This window comes from Leptonychotes weddellii, chromosome 13, assembly GCF_054177405.1.
Source record: "Leptonychotes weddellii isolate Sample4059 chromosome 13, ASM5417740v2, whole genome shotgun sequence".
Taxonomy (NCBI): domain Eukaryota; kingdom Metazoa; phylum Chordata; class Mammalia; order Carnivora; family Phocidae; genus Leptonychotes; species Leptonychotes weddellii.
In genome coordinates, this window is record NC_138381.1 from 17998700 (window position 1) to 18019542 (window position 20843).

Below are 20843 nucleotides of genomic sequence, written 5' to 3' on the forward strand. Positions count from 1 at the left end.
CTCCTGAAGCACCCACAAAAGGAACAGAAATATTTGTTTAAAAAAAAAAAAAGAAAGAATTCAAGTTTAGTGGTAATTGTTTTTTGTTGCTGCTATCCCATCTCTTAAGAGACTCTAAAACGCTGCGTGCTCCAGTGTACCCAAAAATAAATCAACTAATTATACTGTGATTATTTCTTCTGATAATAAAATAGCAGTAATAAAAGGAAAGACAGTGGTGCATTAGGAGAATAAACAGTATCACTGAAATGTTAGGAAACACAATGAATGGGGTTATGTCTCCTGAACCGAAGTTTCACACCTCCTCCAGTCCTGTCAGAGGAGGTTTGTGATGGCCGTCTGTTTGATCGACCATGATCAAAATAATAGAACAGTGAAACTTTTTATACTTATAAAGGACCTTTCATCAACAATCTCAAAGCCATTTCTAAATATAGAGTGACTGATCTTTAGAACACTTTTATGTTTTAAAGCAATTGATACGATAACTTCACTGCAGTACTCTCCAGCCTGAGCATTTTGCCACTTGAAGCCGTGATGGTGTGCTCAGCGTTAGAACTTTGCTGGTCCAGAGTTTAGAAGAATTTCCACTTGTGGTAGTTCATATAGGTCTCTTCGCTATCACTTATCAAGATAAAACATGGCTTTAACGACTTTAATTTTCACATCTCAATGCCCAGATTAAGGATTGTAGCCAAGTGGTCAAATCTATTAAAATAATTAAAATACTGAGACAGTGTTGTCTTTACTTAAAACATTAACAAAAAAAACCACATTCTAATATCCTTGTAATGTACTGGTGGAAATAGACTGCTGAATCCGCTTTTTGTCTTGTGTATTTTGTTGCATGTCTGTTGTCTAATGTAATAAGCCTTGGCTAAAGAACAAGAAATATCCAAGAGCATTATGGCACAGATGCTGCTAATGTTGGTGTGAATATTTGCCTTAACTTACCTTTTAAAATATACATTTAAGGTTGTATTAGTGTCATTTTAAACTTATTTTGTACAAAAGATCTTAATAAAACTTTAAGTGCAGTTTCATGTCTATAAAAGTTGAGGCTATGAAACACTGAAGGATGGAAGTAATTTTTATGTTCATACCTCTGGTTCCTGAGGGTCCAGTTCATTTCTGCTGTGAATTTAAATGAGTTAATTTAAGTAGATGGGTCAAAAGCCACTATCATCGTGGTAGCCCTGTGCCTGATTCTTAATTAAAGGCAACAGGAGATTAATTTGAAACATTAATTTAAAAGTGCATGTACAAAAAGGAAGAATTATTGCAAGAAAGCCTAAAGAACTTTTCTCTTGTCCCTAGATGTAGAAGACAGAAGTAGCTCAGGGTCCTGGGGGAATGGAGGACATCCAAGCCCGTCCAGGGTAAGTATATCTAATCTTTTCTCCCACAACCAGACATCCTGCATATGTAAATTGACGAACTGAAGGTGAGTTTCTCTCTCTTGCACACACAAATGCACAGATATATATATGCATACTAAGTTTAATGAGGATCAGCTTGTGTTTGCAGTTTTTTTTTTCCCCATTCTCTTATTGGATGCTGTTATTGAATTTGACACCTGTTCCACTTCTGCTAACCAGAAGAAAAATCCTTCATTAAATATTTGGCCTTACTTTGCCAGTTATTGATCCAGTATTACAGAAAGTTATTTGTTGTAGACGGCACAACTTTGAAAAAAATCCTAGTATCCCTGTAATGTATCGGTGTAGACTACAGAATAATTCTGAAGACAGGGTATGAAGTTCTATCTGATCAGTATAATCTACATAATAAATCAGAGTTGATTTCATTTTGTAAACATGGTATTAATGCCTTTGGTCACCAGTTGGGTTCATTCATTTATTTGGTTTCAAATTTTTGCTGCTCCTTTTCATGGTTTTCCTTCATGCTTTAGTTGTTAGTTTGGGTGAATTGGGGAGACCATGGAATGGGATGGGAGTGGGGTGGTTAGGCAATGTGTATTTTTGTGTGTATATGACCTTGGGCATATCATTTCACTTCTTTGGTCCTCATTTTTCTAATTTATAAAATGAAGAAGTAAAGCCAGAGGATCTTTTATGTTCCTTCCCACTTAAAGATATATGATTTTATGTATAATCTGTTTTTAATACAATCATTTCTAGGCCCTCTAAAATCCATGTCAGCTTTTCTAATATACGTCTAAATACCCCAAATTAAAAATAGACCGAGATGGGCGCCTGGGTGGCTCAGTTGGTTGAGCGACTGCCTTCGGCTCGGGTCATGATCCTGGAGTCCCGGGATCGAGTCCCGCATCGGGCTCCCTGCTCGGCGGGGAGTCTGCTTCTCCCTCTGACCCTCCTCCCTCTCATGCTCTCTGTCTCTCATTCTCTCTCTCTCAAATAAATAAATAAAATCTTTAAAAAAAAAAAAAATAGACCGAGAGCACATAGTCAAACAAACACATGCCCCTCCCCCAGCCAGCTGTATAAATGAAGCATTATGCAGGGAGGGAACATTTTACTGTAAGTAGTCACATAAATTTGAGGTGGGGGTGTTTCTATTTTGGCAGAAGAGGCAAGGAAGGTAATCAAGCTGTCACAGTGAGGACATTTCAGCAAGCCACTGTTGTCCATTTCCACCTGTCCTTTGACCTTGGGGTTGTCACTCTGGTCTTCATGGTGCGGCAGGGTCTGTAGACTTACTGGGAGCTTTGTGGAGCTACTGCACCAGCTGTCGGGGTTGATATCCTAATGCATTATATGGATGGGTTGAGGAAATCTTTCCTCCTCCTCACGTTACAGGCTGCACTTGTAGAAATAAATCCATTCCGCTTGACAGCAAGTGTAGGAGAAGACAGAATTTCCCCCTATTGTTTAGCTCATTCACACTGAATGTCTTACGATTTCTCACTTTAACACACACACTACTTTTAATTGTTCTTCTGAGAACGAGGTCCCTTAGGACCGTCCTTTGATTTCATTTTCAGTAACTGTCCCGCCATTTTTTTTCAGGGCATATTTTGGTGAATAATTGTGAGTCAATATTTTGTAATTTCTGTCTTCTCAATCCAGGGAGTTTGCGTGTGATAGATTTCTGTGGCTGACTTGTACTGACAACTGTGCGAAGTCCCGTCTTCTCTCATCCTAAAGTGGTGATATTATCCACTACCTTACAGCACTGTGCTGGGGTTTAAATTAGGTAGTGTATATTAAAGTACACTGTCTAAGATGAGGACAGTAAATAAATAAAGATTAGTCTTATACAATGCCCGGCATAGAATAAGTGAGTGCAAAACCCATGCTAGGTATTTTAAAAAAATATGACATCTTTTTATACACTGACATATTGGCAGCATCAGATTACGGTATCATTCAAGTTAATTTTTCTAAATGAGGAAAAGTGATCAAAAACAGGATTATTTGGAACCTTAAGGGTTTCAATTATTCTCTAGTGTGTTTTCATTTTTCATACAACATCCGTCTTTTTTTGTATGGACAGATTCTGCCCTTTGGCTAACATGCCAACTGATACCTCTGAGTAAATTTGACTTGGTCTTTATGGGCAGTGCAACCAGCTGAGCAGATTGACTTTTTTTTTTTTTCCCTTTTTGGTTACTTGATGCACCTTAGTCTGAAATTTGAACCCTGTAATGTAGGTGATTTTAACTTTTCCTATATGTTATTTAGGGGCTCCTGGGTGGCTCAGTTGGTTAAACGTCTGCCTTTAGCTCAGATCATGATCCCAGAGTCCTGGGATCTAGCCCCACATTGGGCTCCTTGCTCAGTGGGAACCTGCTTCTCCCGCTCCCTGCTGCTCCCCCTGCTTGTGCTCTCTCTCTCTGTCAAATAAATAAATAAAATCTTAAAAAAAACCCCATTATTTTAATTTTAAATTCCATTAAAATAATTAGATAATCATAATCATGACAAATTTCTGCCAAAAATTAATGTCTGCTTTAAAACTTTTTTTGTGGCATGCTTTGTCCAAATCCAGAAGTACTAATTAATGCTAAAGTTTTGATGTTCCTTCATAGTCATGTTGTAATAATTTTAACGTTCTTACATGTTAATTACTTATGGAATGATCCAGTTCTCTTACAACCACAAAAACAACTGTCACAAAACATTGAAATTTCAATACTGTAAAACCAAATGTTGTTCAAAAGGCTCTATCTTGGTCTTCTAAAAGCAATTCATTATAGGCTATGGGTCGTTCTCCCTGATGGCACAATCTTGTGTTTTTTCTCTTTTAAATAATTTTGGCTTGCCTGTGCCTGGGTGGCTCAGTCGGTTAAGCATCTGCCTTCGGCTCAGGTCATGATCCCAGGGTCCTGGGATTGAGCCCCACATCGGACTTCCTGCTCAGTGGGGAGCCTGCTTCTTCCTCTCCCTCTGCCCCTCCTCCTGCTTGTGTTGTCCCTCTCTGTCAAATAAATAAATAAAATCTTATAAAAAATAATGTGGGCTTACCAAAATAGTAACTTCTAATATTTACAGTGCATTTTATATGTGTCAGGTGTTTTACATACATTATTTCATTTAATCATGTCAACAACTTCCTGCAGTTGATTCTGTTGTTATTATTATACGATTTCACAGCTACCATGAGGAAAACTTGAACTCTGCAGACTCTAGAGCCCTCACTTACCCACTGGACCTGTGAAGAGGCAGGTCCCTTATAATGAGGTTCCATAGTGGGAATGTGGACTTCAGTTTCTTTGGATCTCGGAGCTGTCAGTAGGGGGGGCATTTATATGCTGATTTATTCATGCGAAATGAAAACTTACGATGTTGTTTTATTTACAGAACTATGGAGATGGGACTCCCTATGACCACATGACCAGCAGGGACCTTGGGTCACATGACAATCTCTCCCCACCTTTTGTCAATTCCAGAATACAAAGTAAGACCAATTTTAAATTAACATGCACTTTTCAAATGCTGATATTTTACCATAGAAAGGGGAGAATACAGTCCAGATGGAGGACCTGTTTTTAGGGACTTGGATATTTAGCCAGTTCACTCTAGTAATTTTAAATTGCAGAAAAATACTGACAGTTTATGCTTGGTAATCACGTGTAAAGGACTACGTTTTATAACCATGTGGAATTACAGGATTTCAGTGATATCGAATCGCTGTGGAAATTTTGTCTTCCTTAGGTATAAAGCTCTTATCTCAATCTCAACGTTGCAATACTTGTTTTCTGATTTAAGGTTGATAAAGTCAAAGTGGTGAATATTTAAAATAAAAATATCTTCGGGCCTGTCTGTTGGCAATGATATATAGTTCGGGGTTATGGAAACCCCTTTAATAATAGGTTTAGATTGCTGAAATCAGAGTAGTGTATTCAAGTTGAATTATAAGATCTGGTTGTGTATTTATCTTGGTGTGAGCTTTTTAGTGCTGATGGTCAAGGCAGACTGTATCTTACTTCACTGGAAGCAAGCTACGCTTGAGATAGTTTGCGGGTTTTCAGCATGCCCTTCATGCTGGTGTCTTTTGTGTATTTTTCTGTTTCATTTACCCTGTAGGGATGTGTGTCTAACAGCAATAACCTGAGCAATGAGCAATAGCAGGTTTCTTGAGTTTCGAGTGAAACAATGATCTTTGTTCTAGTAAATGTGGTTTTCTTCTTAAGCAATATTAATAAATCTCTCAACTTGGTCAAATTCTATTGCAAATCCATCAATAAATGAAGTTAAATTTCTTGGCAGAAGGCGTTGGACCATACTCCAAGAAAAACACACAGCTGTAATTATATCACTCTGAAACCATAATTGCAAATGCTTCTAAAGAATGTCCCTATTTTTAAGCCTTGGAAGCTTACTTGTTATTTAATGTATAGATAGTCCTTGAATCTTAGTCATTTTTTGCAAAAGTTACCATCAAATCCATCTAAAGGAATTTCAGGTATTTAACACAAAGTAGACAAAGCAGAGAAATACTAGCAACTTATTTTAAAGTGGGTGATATCATGTTTGTGCCTTTAAAAATCATTCCAACTTATGTTTGATCATTCGTTGTTCTTATACTTGTGTTCCTACTTACTTTAAAATGATAAATTTCATAGATATGTTTTTTTTTTGGTACCTAAATCCAGCTTCCCCCTTTTTTATCAGTTGTTGATAGGGAGGTACAACAACTTTCCTATTATAATACAGATACAGAAGACTAGATATATTTGTCAACTGAGATCTTAAAGAACAACTTTGGACTCTTCAGTGACAATAGTACTAATATTAAATTCTAACACCTTGCTTCTCACGTCATCCTCACTCAATTTCATAAAATAGAATAAAAGATTAACTTGAAAATAATAATCTTGGGAAGTAATACTTCGACGGCATATTAAAGGACTCCCTTGGAAGATTCTAAAACTCTCCTCTGATGAGCGAAAGTAAAATAGAATAAATGAATCGCTACTCATATTTAGAAGTTTATGTTAGGTACATGAAAAGAGTTTTCCTCAAGAACAACTTGATAAATTAGTATCACGGAATATGCCAAGCAATACAAAGATATTAAATATTTGTGCTTGTTCATCTGTCCTCATGGGCAACTGTTTTACCAGTCAAATTCATTTTTCCATCCAAATAGTATTTAAAATATACGTGGGCTGAGAGCCTAGAGCCAGAGCAGAGAGAGCTGACTCTTTTCACTTAGTTGTTGTTTAAGCTGAAAGTCCATGTCAGCTGTGTTCTTTTATCCCGTCTGCCCTCCTTCCCATTAAACTCTTAAATATGGAGGCCAAGACAGTCTCCTGCATTGTGATAGGAAATGCTACTAAGTCCGGGAGGCTCCCACCCACTGTTCCCCATGAAAGGACTTCTCTGTTAGATAAGCTGTCTGGTCTGAAACATGGCTCTTTATTGTTTACAAACTGCTACATTTTCCACCTCAAGCAGATTTTTGCACAGAATAGATTTGTGCTGGGGCTAAATGGTTTATCTGACGTTAACAGCACAGTGTCAGACCGGGGTCAGGGAAGTCACCCTCAGAGTGAGAGGGCATGGCGCAGTCTGCAAAAAAAAGGAAAAAGATATTTAAACAACTATGAAATACCTCGCATTTTTAGTTTGGAAAAGAATTTAAAAATATTTTTAGAGGACTGCCCATGATGCCGCATTAACTCTTGCCACCCCTGTCATTTCTCACATCTCAAGCGCCTTCTTGATCAGCTTGACTATCTCAGGGCTAGATTAGGGGAACAAAGATTCTCATTGATTTTTGTCCAAGCTGCTGTTTATTTAAAATAAAACCACTTTTGAGATAGGTCATGCTTGGTGTTTATGCTGTGCTTTTATAAAGAGAAGATAGGTTGTTTCCAGAAATTAGAGACAACCAATTACAAATGGAGACGAAGATAAAATAAGATCTATTAGTGTAGCCAACAGTTTAAACTCATGGAATACATGGTCTATTCTGAACTGCTCTTTGTGTCCAAATCCATATTCGGTGTCCTGGTCTTTGCGGAAGTTTTCATTCTACCAAAAGAAGGCATTAGACTTCACTGGAAGTTTTTGACAACAGTCGATACCTGCTTTTAGAATCTTTAGTTTTCATTAAAACTACAAAGGATTTCTTTACATGTCAAAGATTTAATTCTGCCGTGATGTCATATTAGGGTAAAAGCTATAGCATAACAAATAAATCAGCCACTTTATTGGACCAGATTCTCTATTGTCAAATCAATCAAGCCTGTGACTGAATTAGGCGTCTGCTACAGAAACAAGTGACACTAATTTTACAGGAAAGAGTTATTAACTGCAGATGACCTGATTTTTTTTTTTTTTAAGTAAACTGTTTATTTAGCAGGGTTTTATTTTATTGCAAGGAAAGAAAAAAGTAATGAACTGCTCTCTCCTTTTGGGAGTGCATTATTATTATATATTTTGTTCTTAATGGCAATACACTATTTTGGAGAAATGATACAGGCATTGCTAACATTTGCTCATAAACTCTTACGGCAACAAAGCCCTTTATTACAACTCTGACTTTTTTGACTTCACGGGAATGATTTTGCGTAAATGTTCCAATTTTTGTGCTATAATACTTAGGTTTGGCACCAAAATGCCAAAACTCAACTTATTTGTGTATCTCAGATTTTTGCAGAATGACATATAAGAGTAATAGAGTATCTCCATTAGCTTATTCTTTAAGCCTGCATATCTGAATGCAATATCCTATTTGATAGTTCGTGAATCCCTACATCAAAACATGAACAAACGCATACAAGCGCACTTGCATGCCTGCATGGGGGCATGTGCACGCATGCGCACACACACGCCTATTCTGCTGGGATTACTGACCCCTCTCGGTTTATAAGGCTGCACCACTTCTTCCATTATTATCTGTAGGTATAGTTGCCATACAAAGTTTTGGAAGTTGATATTGTGTAAATCCTATAAAGGGAAACATAACTAGAATAAACAAATAAGCAACACAAGTAAAATAAATAAACAAAATAAAATAAGCAAAAATAAATTAAAAAGGCAGCCCCTAATTTAAAGAACAAAATAAGTGTGCATGACTTTTTGTTTTCCTTCTCATGTGGGAGAGTCGGGAGGAGTGGAGAGACTATAGCATAGCAGTGAGTCTTCTAATTAACTGCCTGCACTGACCAATTCATAGATGTACTCTCTTTTTAAAATGTTATTTATTTTTTTTATTGAGGTAGAATTGACAGATGACACTATATTAGTTTCAGGTGTACAACAAAGCGATCCGATATTTGTGTATTCTACTCTTTCACCTGACATTTCCTGAATCCTCGACCACCACTTTCATTGGGCAGAGACAAGCAAGCCAGTTTGCATTTTTGCTTCTTTGAAATGTCATGTCCCGTTTCGCATCTGGGAAAAACAAATTGCTTTTTCTTTGTGACTACTTATGGTTATTAATGATGAAAATGTATGCTTGATCTGTTGGAAACTTGTTCGCTGCAGTTTTTAAACAGTTTGATTAAACTTTTATAGGTGGTCGGTGAGTAGCTTTCAGAATATGCTGATGGGACAGAGGGGCCATGGGTCTGAGTCTTGTGTTTTTAAGAGGACTATATGCTATGGAATAGTTTGAAAATACTGACAAGAGCTATATGCAAAGAGTATAGATTTTTTAACATTCCCATCCCTGCTTATTTTCTTGCAAGCATTAAACTTTTGCAGGTAATTGTCCAAATGTTTTTACAATGGGAAACAATATATTTTCTAGCTAAAACTTTTTGATCCGAGGAAGGCCCTAAGCATGCATTTTCCTTCTATTGTTTCAGAGCCTTAACTGAAAACCAGATTGTTGAGTGAGCAAGTTGCCAGTAAGATTATAGACATGCATCGGTAACTGAAGGATGTGAAAAGTGATACTTTTGTACAGTTGGGTGCAGCTTAGCTCAACATCAGCTGCTGTGTCTTTATGCGTCCCATTGGGAATGGTTCGGTTTCCTTACTGTGGTATTTGGTTCTAGTCCCAGTAACGGTACTCTACCAGCCAGCGCCCTAAATAATTTCCCACCATAGAGTAACTGATTTCTAAACTAGCTCAGTGGAACATTTTACTGCAGGATTAGATCGGGGTTTCAGGCAGAACTGAAGAAAGCTGCTGGCTTATAGGATGACCTTTGAATCTCATCTGGGTTAGCGGTTGATATTTTGATTTGGTTACTGTGGTCATATTGTGACAGCTGCTAGCTCATTATAATTCGGTTCCACTGCTCCGTTGGCCTAGCAGGAATATTTAGGTTTGTATTACTTCCAAGTGTTTACGACTACCCTGAGTTTAGCCCAGCATAAAGGTGAAGTGTTGTGAGTGTTTTCAAATCCCAGTGGCAGAGGTCAGTGGCACATTCTTCTTGTAAAATGACGAATGTGAGTAGATGCTAATACAGGGAATTTTTCTTTTCATTGTAAAGCTGGAAATAAACCTAAATGAAGAGGCTCTTACTAGGAAAACTGTTTTGAGAACCGTAATGTACAATAACCACAGAGAGACATAGTTTTTTTCAAAGCAGGGTTAAGATTTACCTTGACCTCTTTGTCAGGTGTTTTCTCTCCACGTAGGAATTTAAATCTTTGAAACGAAACAAAACAAAACCTGCACAATGGTGCCAAATGTTTGATTTTCTAAAGTGCCAGAGGTCAAATAATATTTTAGTAACTTCATGAAACTGGAATTGTGACTATGGATGTCAGCTCCAGACATTTGAGTTCACTTTTAAATTGTTCTGAAGTTCGATAGTGATAGCAGGCTGCTTGCAGCTTCATTGGTTAGGGATGTCTGTGTATTCTCGGTGTCTTCTTTTTTTAATGACGCTTCTTTTTTTTTGCTTGAGGTTATCTTGATATCATCTGTTATCTATTGGACTGATAATGTGGTAGCAAGCAATTGCTGAGAGAAGAAACACTTAATTGTGGTGTTATTTGTTGTCTGCTTTCTTTGTTTGGGAGTTTTGTTGTTTGAAGATGTTAACTTAAAATGTCTTCCCGAAGTATTAACAAATAAAACTATTTTAAGTGTCTTCCCAAGTGATACTATTAATCCTGATTTTGAGCTAAGGCTGGGTGCCAAAGAACTGCTATTTCTACTCTGCTTTGTTGCAACCGTGGGTGGCTCTTCAGGTCAGGTTTTTTCACATCTCTAGATTGAGGGTGGAACAGACCTTTAGATGATCTCTGAGGTAATTTTCTCATCTCATGGTCCATTGATCTTTTAGGTGTGCCATTTTATCCTTCTGCTATATATTATATTTAGAGATGTTTTATCGTTATTTCTAATCCATTCATCTCTATTTTATGATACCTTCAACTAACTTTGCTAGTGATGTGTTTTCCAAATGTTATTCTTTAAAGCCTGATTCAAATGGATGTTTCTTTTCTACCTCAGCTCATTCCATATCTATAGTTAAGGGATTGGATTGGTTGAGGATAAAATAATAACTCATTAAGTTACGTCACCAGGAGAAAAGCATTACGCACGGGCCAATGCCTGGCATAGAGTTGTAGGACCTCAATAGATGGCTATTGAGTGGTTCCATTTGCGAATAAATCAGGAAATCAGATATAGAGGGTTTAAGTCCTGAATGAAAAGCCCATAAATTAAAATCAGGCCTACATCTATCTCACTGTATCAGGAAGAAAAGCCTCAACCAGAGCCAGTTTAACAGAAATTCATTCTATAGTACTATGTCCTTGACTGTGCAGAATATTCTAATGTCAGGGAGCAGATCATGTTACAGGGTGGTAGATTTCAGTTTTCACCAAACATACCACAAAATATTTTATTTATAAGAAATAAGTAATGTCATTCTTTTTTTTTGAAAGGCTACTGAAAAAAGTTAAGTGTTTCCAGTTTTCAGATAGGAAAACTTATCTCTTCTTGTCCAATCAATAAAAATGTCTGTCTGTCTTTCATTGGTCTTGCCTCCTTTCCACTCAGCCATTTACCGTATGCTATACTATAATGAATGCTGTGGTAATCAAATACTCTCATAGTCAGGTTTTATGAAATTTAGAAGAACTGATAGCAGAAAAACATTATCTGAAAACTATAGCCAACAGAAAAGTTAAGCACTTCTAAATACCAAAAGATTTCTCACGTAAAAAGTTATGGGCTCTAAGAGAAAATACATCATTTTAGAGTTAAATAAAAGTAAAAAGTAGTTTGTGTTGGGGAGGAATGCTTTTGCTTAGAAGTAATGGAAAATGTGACTAATGGTTGCTTAAGAAGAATTTTTCTCCTACCAGAAGTCTGCTAAAATTGGTTTGCAGCTCATTGATACCCAGGCAGGTGTCTGGGTGATTCCTTTGTGCTTTCCCTTATTGTCTCAAGATGACTGTCACAGCTTTAGATGTTAAGTATGGGTCTGATGCAGCAAGAAGCAGGGAAAAGGGGGTCCGTCAGTGTGATCCCCTGCTCCCCAACATCCCATGGCCTCCTCCAGCTACAAAGTTTGGTTGGGGGTGGGGAGGTACACAAGAGCTCCCCCGGCCTAGTCAATAGAAAGAGACAAGAGAAAAAGGAGTTGGGAATGCCTGTCGGGCTTGGTGACTTAACAGGGTTTTACTTAGTTTCTTCTAAGAGAAAAATCCGTAATTTTCAACTTCACAGTCTGGAAAATTAAGAACAAGGCTCAGACTTTCATGTAGTAAGAAAACTATGAAATGGGCCTCAACTCTAAATTCTGGTGAGCAAGTTAGAGAAAGGGACAAAGAGACGTGGAGTAGGAAAAAAAAAAGCAGTGGAAATGAGGGAGGTGGAGAAAGGACAGATGTGAGAGTCACCCACGGGAAGGCGTCTGAGGCATGCTGTTCTCACTTCATCTCCAAGGCTTGTGCCGTCATTGTCCTCATCCTCTGAGCAGCCAGCCAGAGTCAACCCTCTCTGTGTACGCATCACCCAGAACCTCCTCTTTTAGATCTCCGGCATGGGTCCCTGCCAGCCTGCAGAGCACCCTGATTGTGCAGCAGACCCTTAGCTCCAGCCGTCAGTCTCTTCCACATCCCGGGCGGTGGTCCCACAACAACCATTCAGAGCAGGCCTGGCATCCTGAGCCACGAGGTGCCAGGACGTGCCCTGACAAGACCCGGGCAGAGAGCTTTCCCCTGCATGGCTGCCGAACGGAGTACCTCCCTCCAACACCCTGCCGTGTCCCCGTGAAGCACTCACACAAGAATGCCCACTGCCTGGGGCCAAAAACACCCCTGTCTTTTATTTTAATATGTATACAATTGTATTTGCTGATCTTTAATGTGGAGGATTAAGTGCAGCCAAAAGACATTTAGTTTTAGTGAACACGCCAAGACTGCATGAAATTGTGGTGGGAGCTGGACTCAGCTTTTGGCCAGAAGTTTCCCACCCGTGTTGAGCACAATCATGGCATGAATCAGGCCGGTGAGAACACAGGCGGGGGGAAGGACCGTATATCTTTAAAGGAAAGCTGGATGTGACATAAACAGTGCTTTTTTTTTTTTTTTAAAGATCTTATTTGTTTATTTGTCAGAGAGCACACAAGCAGGGGGAGTGTCAGGCAGAGGGAGAAGCAGGCTCCCCACTGAGCAGGGAGCCCAGTGATGGACTTGATCCCAGGACCCCAGGATCGTGACCTGAGCCGAAGGCAGACGCTTAACCAACTGAGCCACCCAGGCGTCCCTAAACAGTGCTTGTTTTTATTGAGTGGCCAAAGTTTTCTCTCAGTTTCTCATTGGAAGGATGGCTTCTTGGAATTTTGCATAAGGTTGATATTTAAAAGATGCCTGTGATAGCATTAACCAGTAACCTACTTCCTGACTAGATCCTTGAGTCGGGGGGATTAAATACTTTGAGTGTCTCAAACCTTCATTGCCCCTTGGCTCCAGGAGAAGCATCAGTGCAGTTACAGGGGCTCAGAACTAAAGTCCATGAAAGTTGTGTGTCTTCCTCAAGTGCCAGATGGATCGTCAATAAAAATGAGCCTGTTTGCCCTATTCACATTACCCCCTTCCTTAGGACCACAGCAGCAAAGAAACTCAGTTTTAAGCACTGCAAGCCTTGAGAGGCATTGTGGGATAGTAGACCAGGCCAGGAGTCAATGCAGCCTTAGTCTTGACTGTTCCATTTCCTGGTGCTAGGACTCCCTTTCTCACTCCTGTGAATAATACCTGTCATACCTGCCCCGGAATCACTGCGAGCAGTGCAATGAAGTGACACACGTTGGAACACCTGCTCTGTGATTGTTATCTTATGCATTGCAAGCCTACACACTGGTGCTCTGTCACTTCTGTCTGCAATTAATTGAAAACCGTATAGATGTTGGGTCTTGGGTGCTAGCAGCTTTAAGACACCTTTACCTTCTAAGAAGATTGGAACAGAAGGGGCATACCAGATTTCTCATGTAAAAAGTTATGGACTCTAAGAGAAAATACATCATTTTAGAGTTAAATAAAAGTAAAAAGTAGTTTGTGTTGGAGGAATGCTTTTGCTTAGAAGTAATGGAAAATGTGACTAATGGTTGCTTAAGAAGAATTTTTCTAATTTCTAATGTCAGGGAGCAGACATTTTAGGAAACAGATGGTCTAGAGATGGAGATGGTCTAGAATGCTTGGTCCTCTAAACATCAAGACCAATGTGGAAAGATTTCTTTCTTAACCAATTCACAAAAACAGTAAGCCTCTAAAATAATGTCCTCTTTTGGGACAACTTTGTTGAATTCAGATATGCCCCTTCTGAAATATTTGCCTCCAGCCATTTGTCTCTCCAACTTAAATATTCTCAAGTTTCCTAGAAACACCTTGGTATGGTATTTGAATGGTGAGTCTAGGGGGCCCACTGGCAAGTTAAGATTTCTTTGCCTGCATTGTAGGCCATCTGAATAATGAGTAACTGCTAGATAGGTTGCTTTTCATCCAGGAGATACTATTACACAGACCTTCCACATTCTCAGGAATGTGTTAGAGATAGTCCTCATCCACCTCAGTTTGTTCTTCTCCAGAGAAGCTTGGCATAGAATGTTGCTCTGCATGTGATTATTCTCTGATTCTCTTCATTTCAAAGGGTTTCTGGGTCCTTCCTAAGGAACTGTGTATTATTTCTGAGTAGAAAGAGGTATTTAGTGGATGTCATTTCATTTCCTTTTGCAGAATATCAGGCCTAGGGACCAACAGTTGCAAGATGTATGGAGCATAGATTGGTATTAAATTAAATTTATTCCTAAGTACATAATAGATACGGCCCAAACATTTTTCATCTCCTTAATGATTGTTTATTAATCACTTCTCAATTCCTTGACACATGCTTATTAATAAGAAAAACTATAAGGAAGCTTTACTTTAAATTGGTGTAAAATATAGCTGGTGATGTTGTTTATGTATAAAATAAAACACTGAGAGCTTTCCCATAGGTTGAAAATCCCACTAAAGCCCGAGTAGTGGTGGAAATGGAGGGTGGTAAGCCGAGCAAGGATTGTTTTCTGCTGGGCATTGGTTTGACGCCTAGCTTGCTACTCTCCAGGGGTGTGCCCTTGGGTGATCTTTAGTGCTTTGTTGGAATTTCTCATCGGAGTCCTTGCTCTGAGTTGAAAAGCACCTAGCACTTAAATTCAGTTACTGTGAATTATCATTCCACCCACTTTTATTTTATCTAGGTGGTTTTTCTGTTTATTGGGTCTGACCAGCTTGGCAAAAGTGATATGCAAACGTGAGAATCATGTCGTGAATTTTGGCAGAATGTGGAAGTGATTAATTAAATGCCACCCCCTCATGGGCCATATTCAAGCTGAATGAAAATACAAAGCGTGTAATATCTGATAACATTTGGTGGAGAAGGAAGAGACAAAAGAAGAGAAGGATGAGAAAGAAAGAGACACATAAAAACCGAATTTGAGAGCCTTCTGAGCACACAGTACAGTTTTCTAGCCTTGCATTATCAGTATTGCTGTGGCTAAGTCTCTGAAGTTACTAGGTTACTAATTGCTCTTGCCTTTTCCTCACCTTGACTATTCAGACCAAGCTGTACTCTTAACAGTTCAGTAGCCAAATCTGAATGCTTCAGATGCAAGCCTAAACTCTTTATGTGTAACTGATTGTACTTAATTGGGCAATACCAAATCGTGGAGGAAAATTTATTAGTGACCCTGCCTCCTTCAGAACTTTCAGAGTAATTGGAAGTGAGCCTAGTACCCATATTTTTGGAAGGCTTAAACACTGGTCTCCCGGCAGGATTAAATCCAAGCTCTATACTGTGTGTGTGTGAGTGTGTCTTTTTTTGTGTATGTGCATGTGTGTTTGTACTGCAGTAGTTTCCCTTTTCCTTATTTATTGATGGTCTCACAAATATTATTTGGAAATTGAGATGCGCTGAGCATAAATATTTTAACTATCATGGCAGACTACTTAAGCAGCTGTGGACAACCTCTGTCAGGCATGCTAGTAACTCGTTATGGGAAAATACTAAATAGTAGTTTGCTGGATAATCTTTTGAGGATCTTTAAGTAAGCCATTTTTCATTTTAACCTTGGTTTCCTTATTTCTATTACTGACCTGATTCACGGAGGTGTGGTCAAGGGGGAAAGAGCTCTCTGAAATCTTTTGTTACCTCAAAATAAAAATGTTCTAAGTATATATACTTTTAGTGATTGCATTTTCCGTCCACTGAAAAGTCCTCTATATAGTTGGAACACCAAATTGGAAATAAAACAAAAGAAAGCAGCCCTGCTCACAGTCTTTTAAAGGCATTTTAATAGTTAATGAGATTTTGCCCCATACCCTCATGAGTTTCATTTAGTTCTGAAATAAAAATTTACGGCTGTTCTCTCAGCTGAGCTGATACTAGTTTAAGAGTGGAATTGAGTTCACACCTGCTCTAGCATAAAAAGAAGCCTCTCTGTGACTTCTTTAAAATATTCGCGGAGCAAAGCAAGAGAACTCACTATTCCTACAGTTGTGACTACACAGTAATGTTCTTTGCAAACACTAGGGAAACTGCTTATAAATTGGTTCTGATTTGCTGATAGTGTCCATAGTTAGATGCCCTCCCTAAGTTACCTGTGTTCCTGCAGGTGGAATGTGGTTGTGGGAATGCAGTTCGTTTGCATAGACAGTGGATCTATATTAACACTGTAAAGTGTACATAAGGGAAAATCTTTGCATTCGCTAAGCCATTTGGCTGCTCAGACATGGTCTGTTAGGCAGGCAGAGTACAATGGCTTTTCTGAGCACTCTAGTTAAGGGGAAGGATGTGTAAAGTAGTGTACACTTAGGTGGATAATTAATAATTAGTGTAGGCTTGTAAGTCTGTAATATAATATATAAATTTCAGTACCTGCCAAAGTTTTATCAGAGCAGATCATGTTTCCTTATTAGGAAGGAGTATTCCTCCATATAGAAAAATAAAATGCTCTCAGTTCGTGTGAAAATCTTAATGACTAAGGGAGGGCTGGTTTTTATATCAAATGCTGTTTTCTGTAGTTATTGTGATCAGGCAATATATTTGAGTGGTTGAATTTAAATAGCATTCCTATATAATAAATACTATTTCATATGAGTTTGGCTGTAGATGACAAGACACTGCTTAGAAAAAATATTTTGGCTCATTCTAATATTTGGAGGCTGTTGACTTACCAAAGAAGCTCCCCCCCAAACTTATCCCTTTGCAAAAACAGTGGGGGTTGTTCATTTTATAACTTCATCACAGGTAAATATTCAGAGAGAGCCTTTTCCAGAGGCTAAGTTGGAAGGGGGAGAGAAAATAGAACGTGGATCCCGAGTTCAGTGTTTGGCTAGGTTTTACCGCAAGCGATTGTTACACTTCAGGTCTTAGATCCCCTGATCGAGAGGAAGTGCTCCCCTATGGCAGTGAGGAAAAGGGCAAATCACATATTTCTGAAAGCAAACTGGAATATCTTACCATTTTAAGAGTTTGATTGGCTTCTTGGTAAATAAAATTAATGTGTTATCAGTATGTCTGCAATCATATGGTTGTCAGTATATATATTCCTTTAACCATCTATATAAATTCCATTTGTACTAGAAGCCAGCCAAACTGATAGACTTCAATACTCAAATTAGTCTTGGGTTCATTCATTTCATTTAATCCAACAAATCTTTGTGAAAAATCTGTGCCATACAGACCTTGTGTTAGGTACTAACTAACATAGCGAAATGCCACTTTTCTTGCCTCCCGTGTGGCTCATAGTCTAAGGAAGGAATCAGGGTGGTATCAGATAGTTATAAATCAGGACATAGGGAAATAACCATGTTTATATAGGGTGCTGTTGGATTATATGTCTGGGCTACCAACAACCGTCAGATTCCTCATCACAATGACTAAAATGTGTTGGTGCTCACTGTGTGTCAGGCATGTGCTAAGTACACATATTTATCTTGTTTGTTCTTAAAATACAGCTCTGTTAGGCATTGCCATTCCCATTTTACAGGGAGAGGGGGTGGCAGTTGAGGGTCAGGGAGATTGGGTTGCCTGTGCAGTGTTGTGTAGTGAGTAAGTGGTGGAGCCCGGACTCGAAGCTATAGCTGCTAAATGCCAAGAGCCTTGTTTTTACCCACCCTGCACTGCCTCACTCGTGGAGAAGATGGAAAGAATTCCCTGAGGTGCAATAGCAGTTAAGCGTGTGTTCAGTTGCAACTAATAGAATACCTGGCAATAGTAGGTTAGTCAAATAAGGATGGCTTTTTTCCCCAAGGAAGGGGATATCTGGAGGTGGGAGGTTGCTTGTGTAGATTCAGCAAACCAGTGCTGCCATCTTTTTCTTTCTTAGCATGCTGATGTTCGTTCTTGAGCTTTTCCTCTCATCTTGCATTTCTTTCAGAATGGCTGCTGGGCCCCAGACAACAGCAGACTTCACAATAGGAAGCTGGAGAGGCAGAGAGTAGAGTAGCATCGATCCCCCCATCTATCCCATTCCATCAGGGAGAAAAAAGCATTCCTAGAAACTGGTGACCTTGAGCAGAATTCTGCTCACGATGTATTGGCCAAATCTGTAGCAGGGAGCTACTTGTAGCTGCAAGGGAAGCCGGGAAAGTGAACTTTCAGTGTCCACTGGCTCTCTGACTTGAGGCAGGCAAGAGAGAGGGTCTGGGGATGGTCACTGGATGAATCCATATGAGCTTAGTTATATGATAAGTGATAATACCTGAGCTGAGTCTTAAAGGATGAGTCAGAACTGTCTAGGTGAAAACAAAATGGCCAGTTGAGAGAGTGGCTTGTGTGTAGGTGTGGGAGTGAGAGCATATTACAGGGAGCTGGAACTGAGAGGGCAAGAGGAAGGGATGACAGGGGAAGTGGGGCTAGAATCCTGGCCCCAGAAAAATGGGTAGGTGGAGGAAGTTGGGTTTTCGCTGAAGCATAGAGCAAGCTACTCAAGGACTAATTTTAAATAGTGGGATAACATGATCCGATTTATGGTTTAAGACAGTCACTCCGACAACAGCGCAGATAGGAGGCAGCAGGAGAAGCAGGGAGATTACTCAGGAGGTGATGAAAGCAATTCCAAGAGGAAACAATGAGAGATTGAACCGAATCAGGAACAATGGGGATGAAGAGGAGGATATGGATTTGAGTGATATAAACTGAAGGAGACAGTTGGAGTTGGTAACCAATGGATAAGGGAGGGGTCCTCCTTGGCTTCTTGGCCTTGGTCTGGCTTGGGCCACCTGGAAGATGGCGGTGCCATTCATTAAGATGTGTTCACATGAGAGGAGAAGTTAGGTTATGGGAGACTAAAAGAGTAAATTCAGTTTTGGACATAATGAATTTTTGAGATGTCTGTGGGTGGATTGATTTGTGGTTCTGGGCTGGGATTGCAGATTTGGCAAACAGTATTCCATATTTGGTAGTTGAAGTCATGGGAATGGATAAATTACCAGAGAGAGAAAAGTGAACCTATTTTCTGATTAATCAGTTTGCTCTCTAAAGATCTTAAGTTGAAGGCAAAAAAAAAAAAAAAAAAGTGCCTCTACTTCATCTTTTCCTCTCTACAGATTTGGTATCTTGAAGAAAACTGGGTAATTCTTAGGGCACCTGGGTGGCTCAGTCATTAAGCGTCTGCTTTCAGCTCAGGTCATGATCCTGGGGTCCTGGGATCGAGCCCCACATCGGGCTCTCTGCTCCGCGGGAAGCCTCCTTCTCCCTTTCCCATTCCCCCTGCTTGTACTCCCTCTCTCGCTGTGTCTCTCTCTGTCAAATAAATAAATAAAATCTTTAAAAAAAAAAGAAAGAAAGAAAACTGGGTAATTCTTGATTTGATCACAAAATAATTTTCAATGTTATATTTAATCACTCATCCCTCACATGCTATTTTGAAATTCTTTGTTTATTTCTTTCCTTCCTTCTTTTTTCCTTCCTCTCTCCTTCCTTCTTTGCTTTCACTAAGATAGGTTAGAATGAAGCTCTTGTTTCAGAGCATTGCTTGATCCATCATTTGGGGATGATAACATAGATTCTTAACAGTGGAATGGAACTTAGAGTTCTTCTTATGTTCTTTCTGATGATTTACATCAGCTCCCCTCCCAACATAGGAATCCTTCTAGATGAGGCCCTAGCAAAGCCTTTGGCATACAAATGACACTATGACTAATGTATGAATGAAAGGATCCCCAATGGGCACTCATTCCTCTGCTGGGGCTTCACTGCTTTGGAGAAGTCACTACTGACAAGGTAATTCATTGCACTGTGACAGCTCTGACACTCAGAAAGTCCTCAATTGTGTAGCTGTCAGCCTGGGGTACCAGTTTCCTCCTTTGAAGCTACCTGGGATTGTGTATTGTCTCTCCTTCCACACATGTTTCCCAAGAGGATAATCCTCACTTCCTTCAAAAGTGTCACTGGAATGCATTTAGCGTATCATACAACATGGTTTAACTCCACCTCATATTCCTGGCCACTGTCCTCTGCAGGTGTTTCGGGGGTCTCTCTCGCTCTTCCGATCTGGTTTAATATTCCTGATCTGGTTTAATCAGTAGTGGGTCTGCTTTCATCGTCCATATTAACGCAGCCTAAGGTTACACTTAAACACCCATGTTTTAGCATTACTGAAAATTGAGCCTGCCATCCACTAAAATCATTGTGTTTTTAATATTAATTGCTTTACAATCAGGTCTTCCACATCCCTGTGTAGAATGGGACTTTGTATCTATTCTTACTAGATTTCTCCTTGTTGGTCTTTCTCTGCAAATGTGCCAGGTCCATCCTTTGGCTCTGTCAATATTACGGACAGTTCAGTGTGATACTTAGCAGTGGGCACTCTTGGGTTTAAATCCTGACTCTACTCTTTCCACTAGTTTCCTCACCTGTATGTTGAAGATAGTGATAAAATCTACCTGTTTGAAATTCTTAATTGCAGGAAACAAACTGAGGGTTGCTGGAGTGGGGGGTGGGGTGGGAGG

The 20843-nt window shown here is 39.4% G+C and overlaps 1 protein-coding gene across 32 annotated transcripts in view; it reads left to right on the forward strand.

Annotated features, from left to right (window-relative positions):
- The window catches only part of TCF4 (transcription factor 4), a 353993-nt gene that overhangs the window by 116085 nt on the left and 217065 nt on the right, over nt 1-20843 (forward strand). For all 32 annotated transcript variants that reach the window (XM_081801147.1, XM_081801151.1, XM_081801164.1 and 29 more), the window contains 2 exons: nt 1318-1379; nt 4785-4881. In XM_081801147.1, the coding sequence (XP_081657273.1) occupies nt 1318-1379; nt 4785-4881 (159 nt within the window). The remainder of the gene's footprint in view (nt 1-1317; nt 1380-4784; nt 4882-20843) is intronic.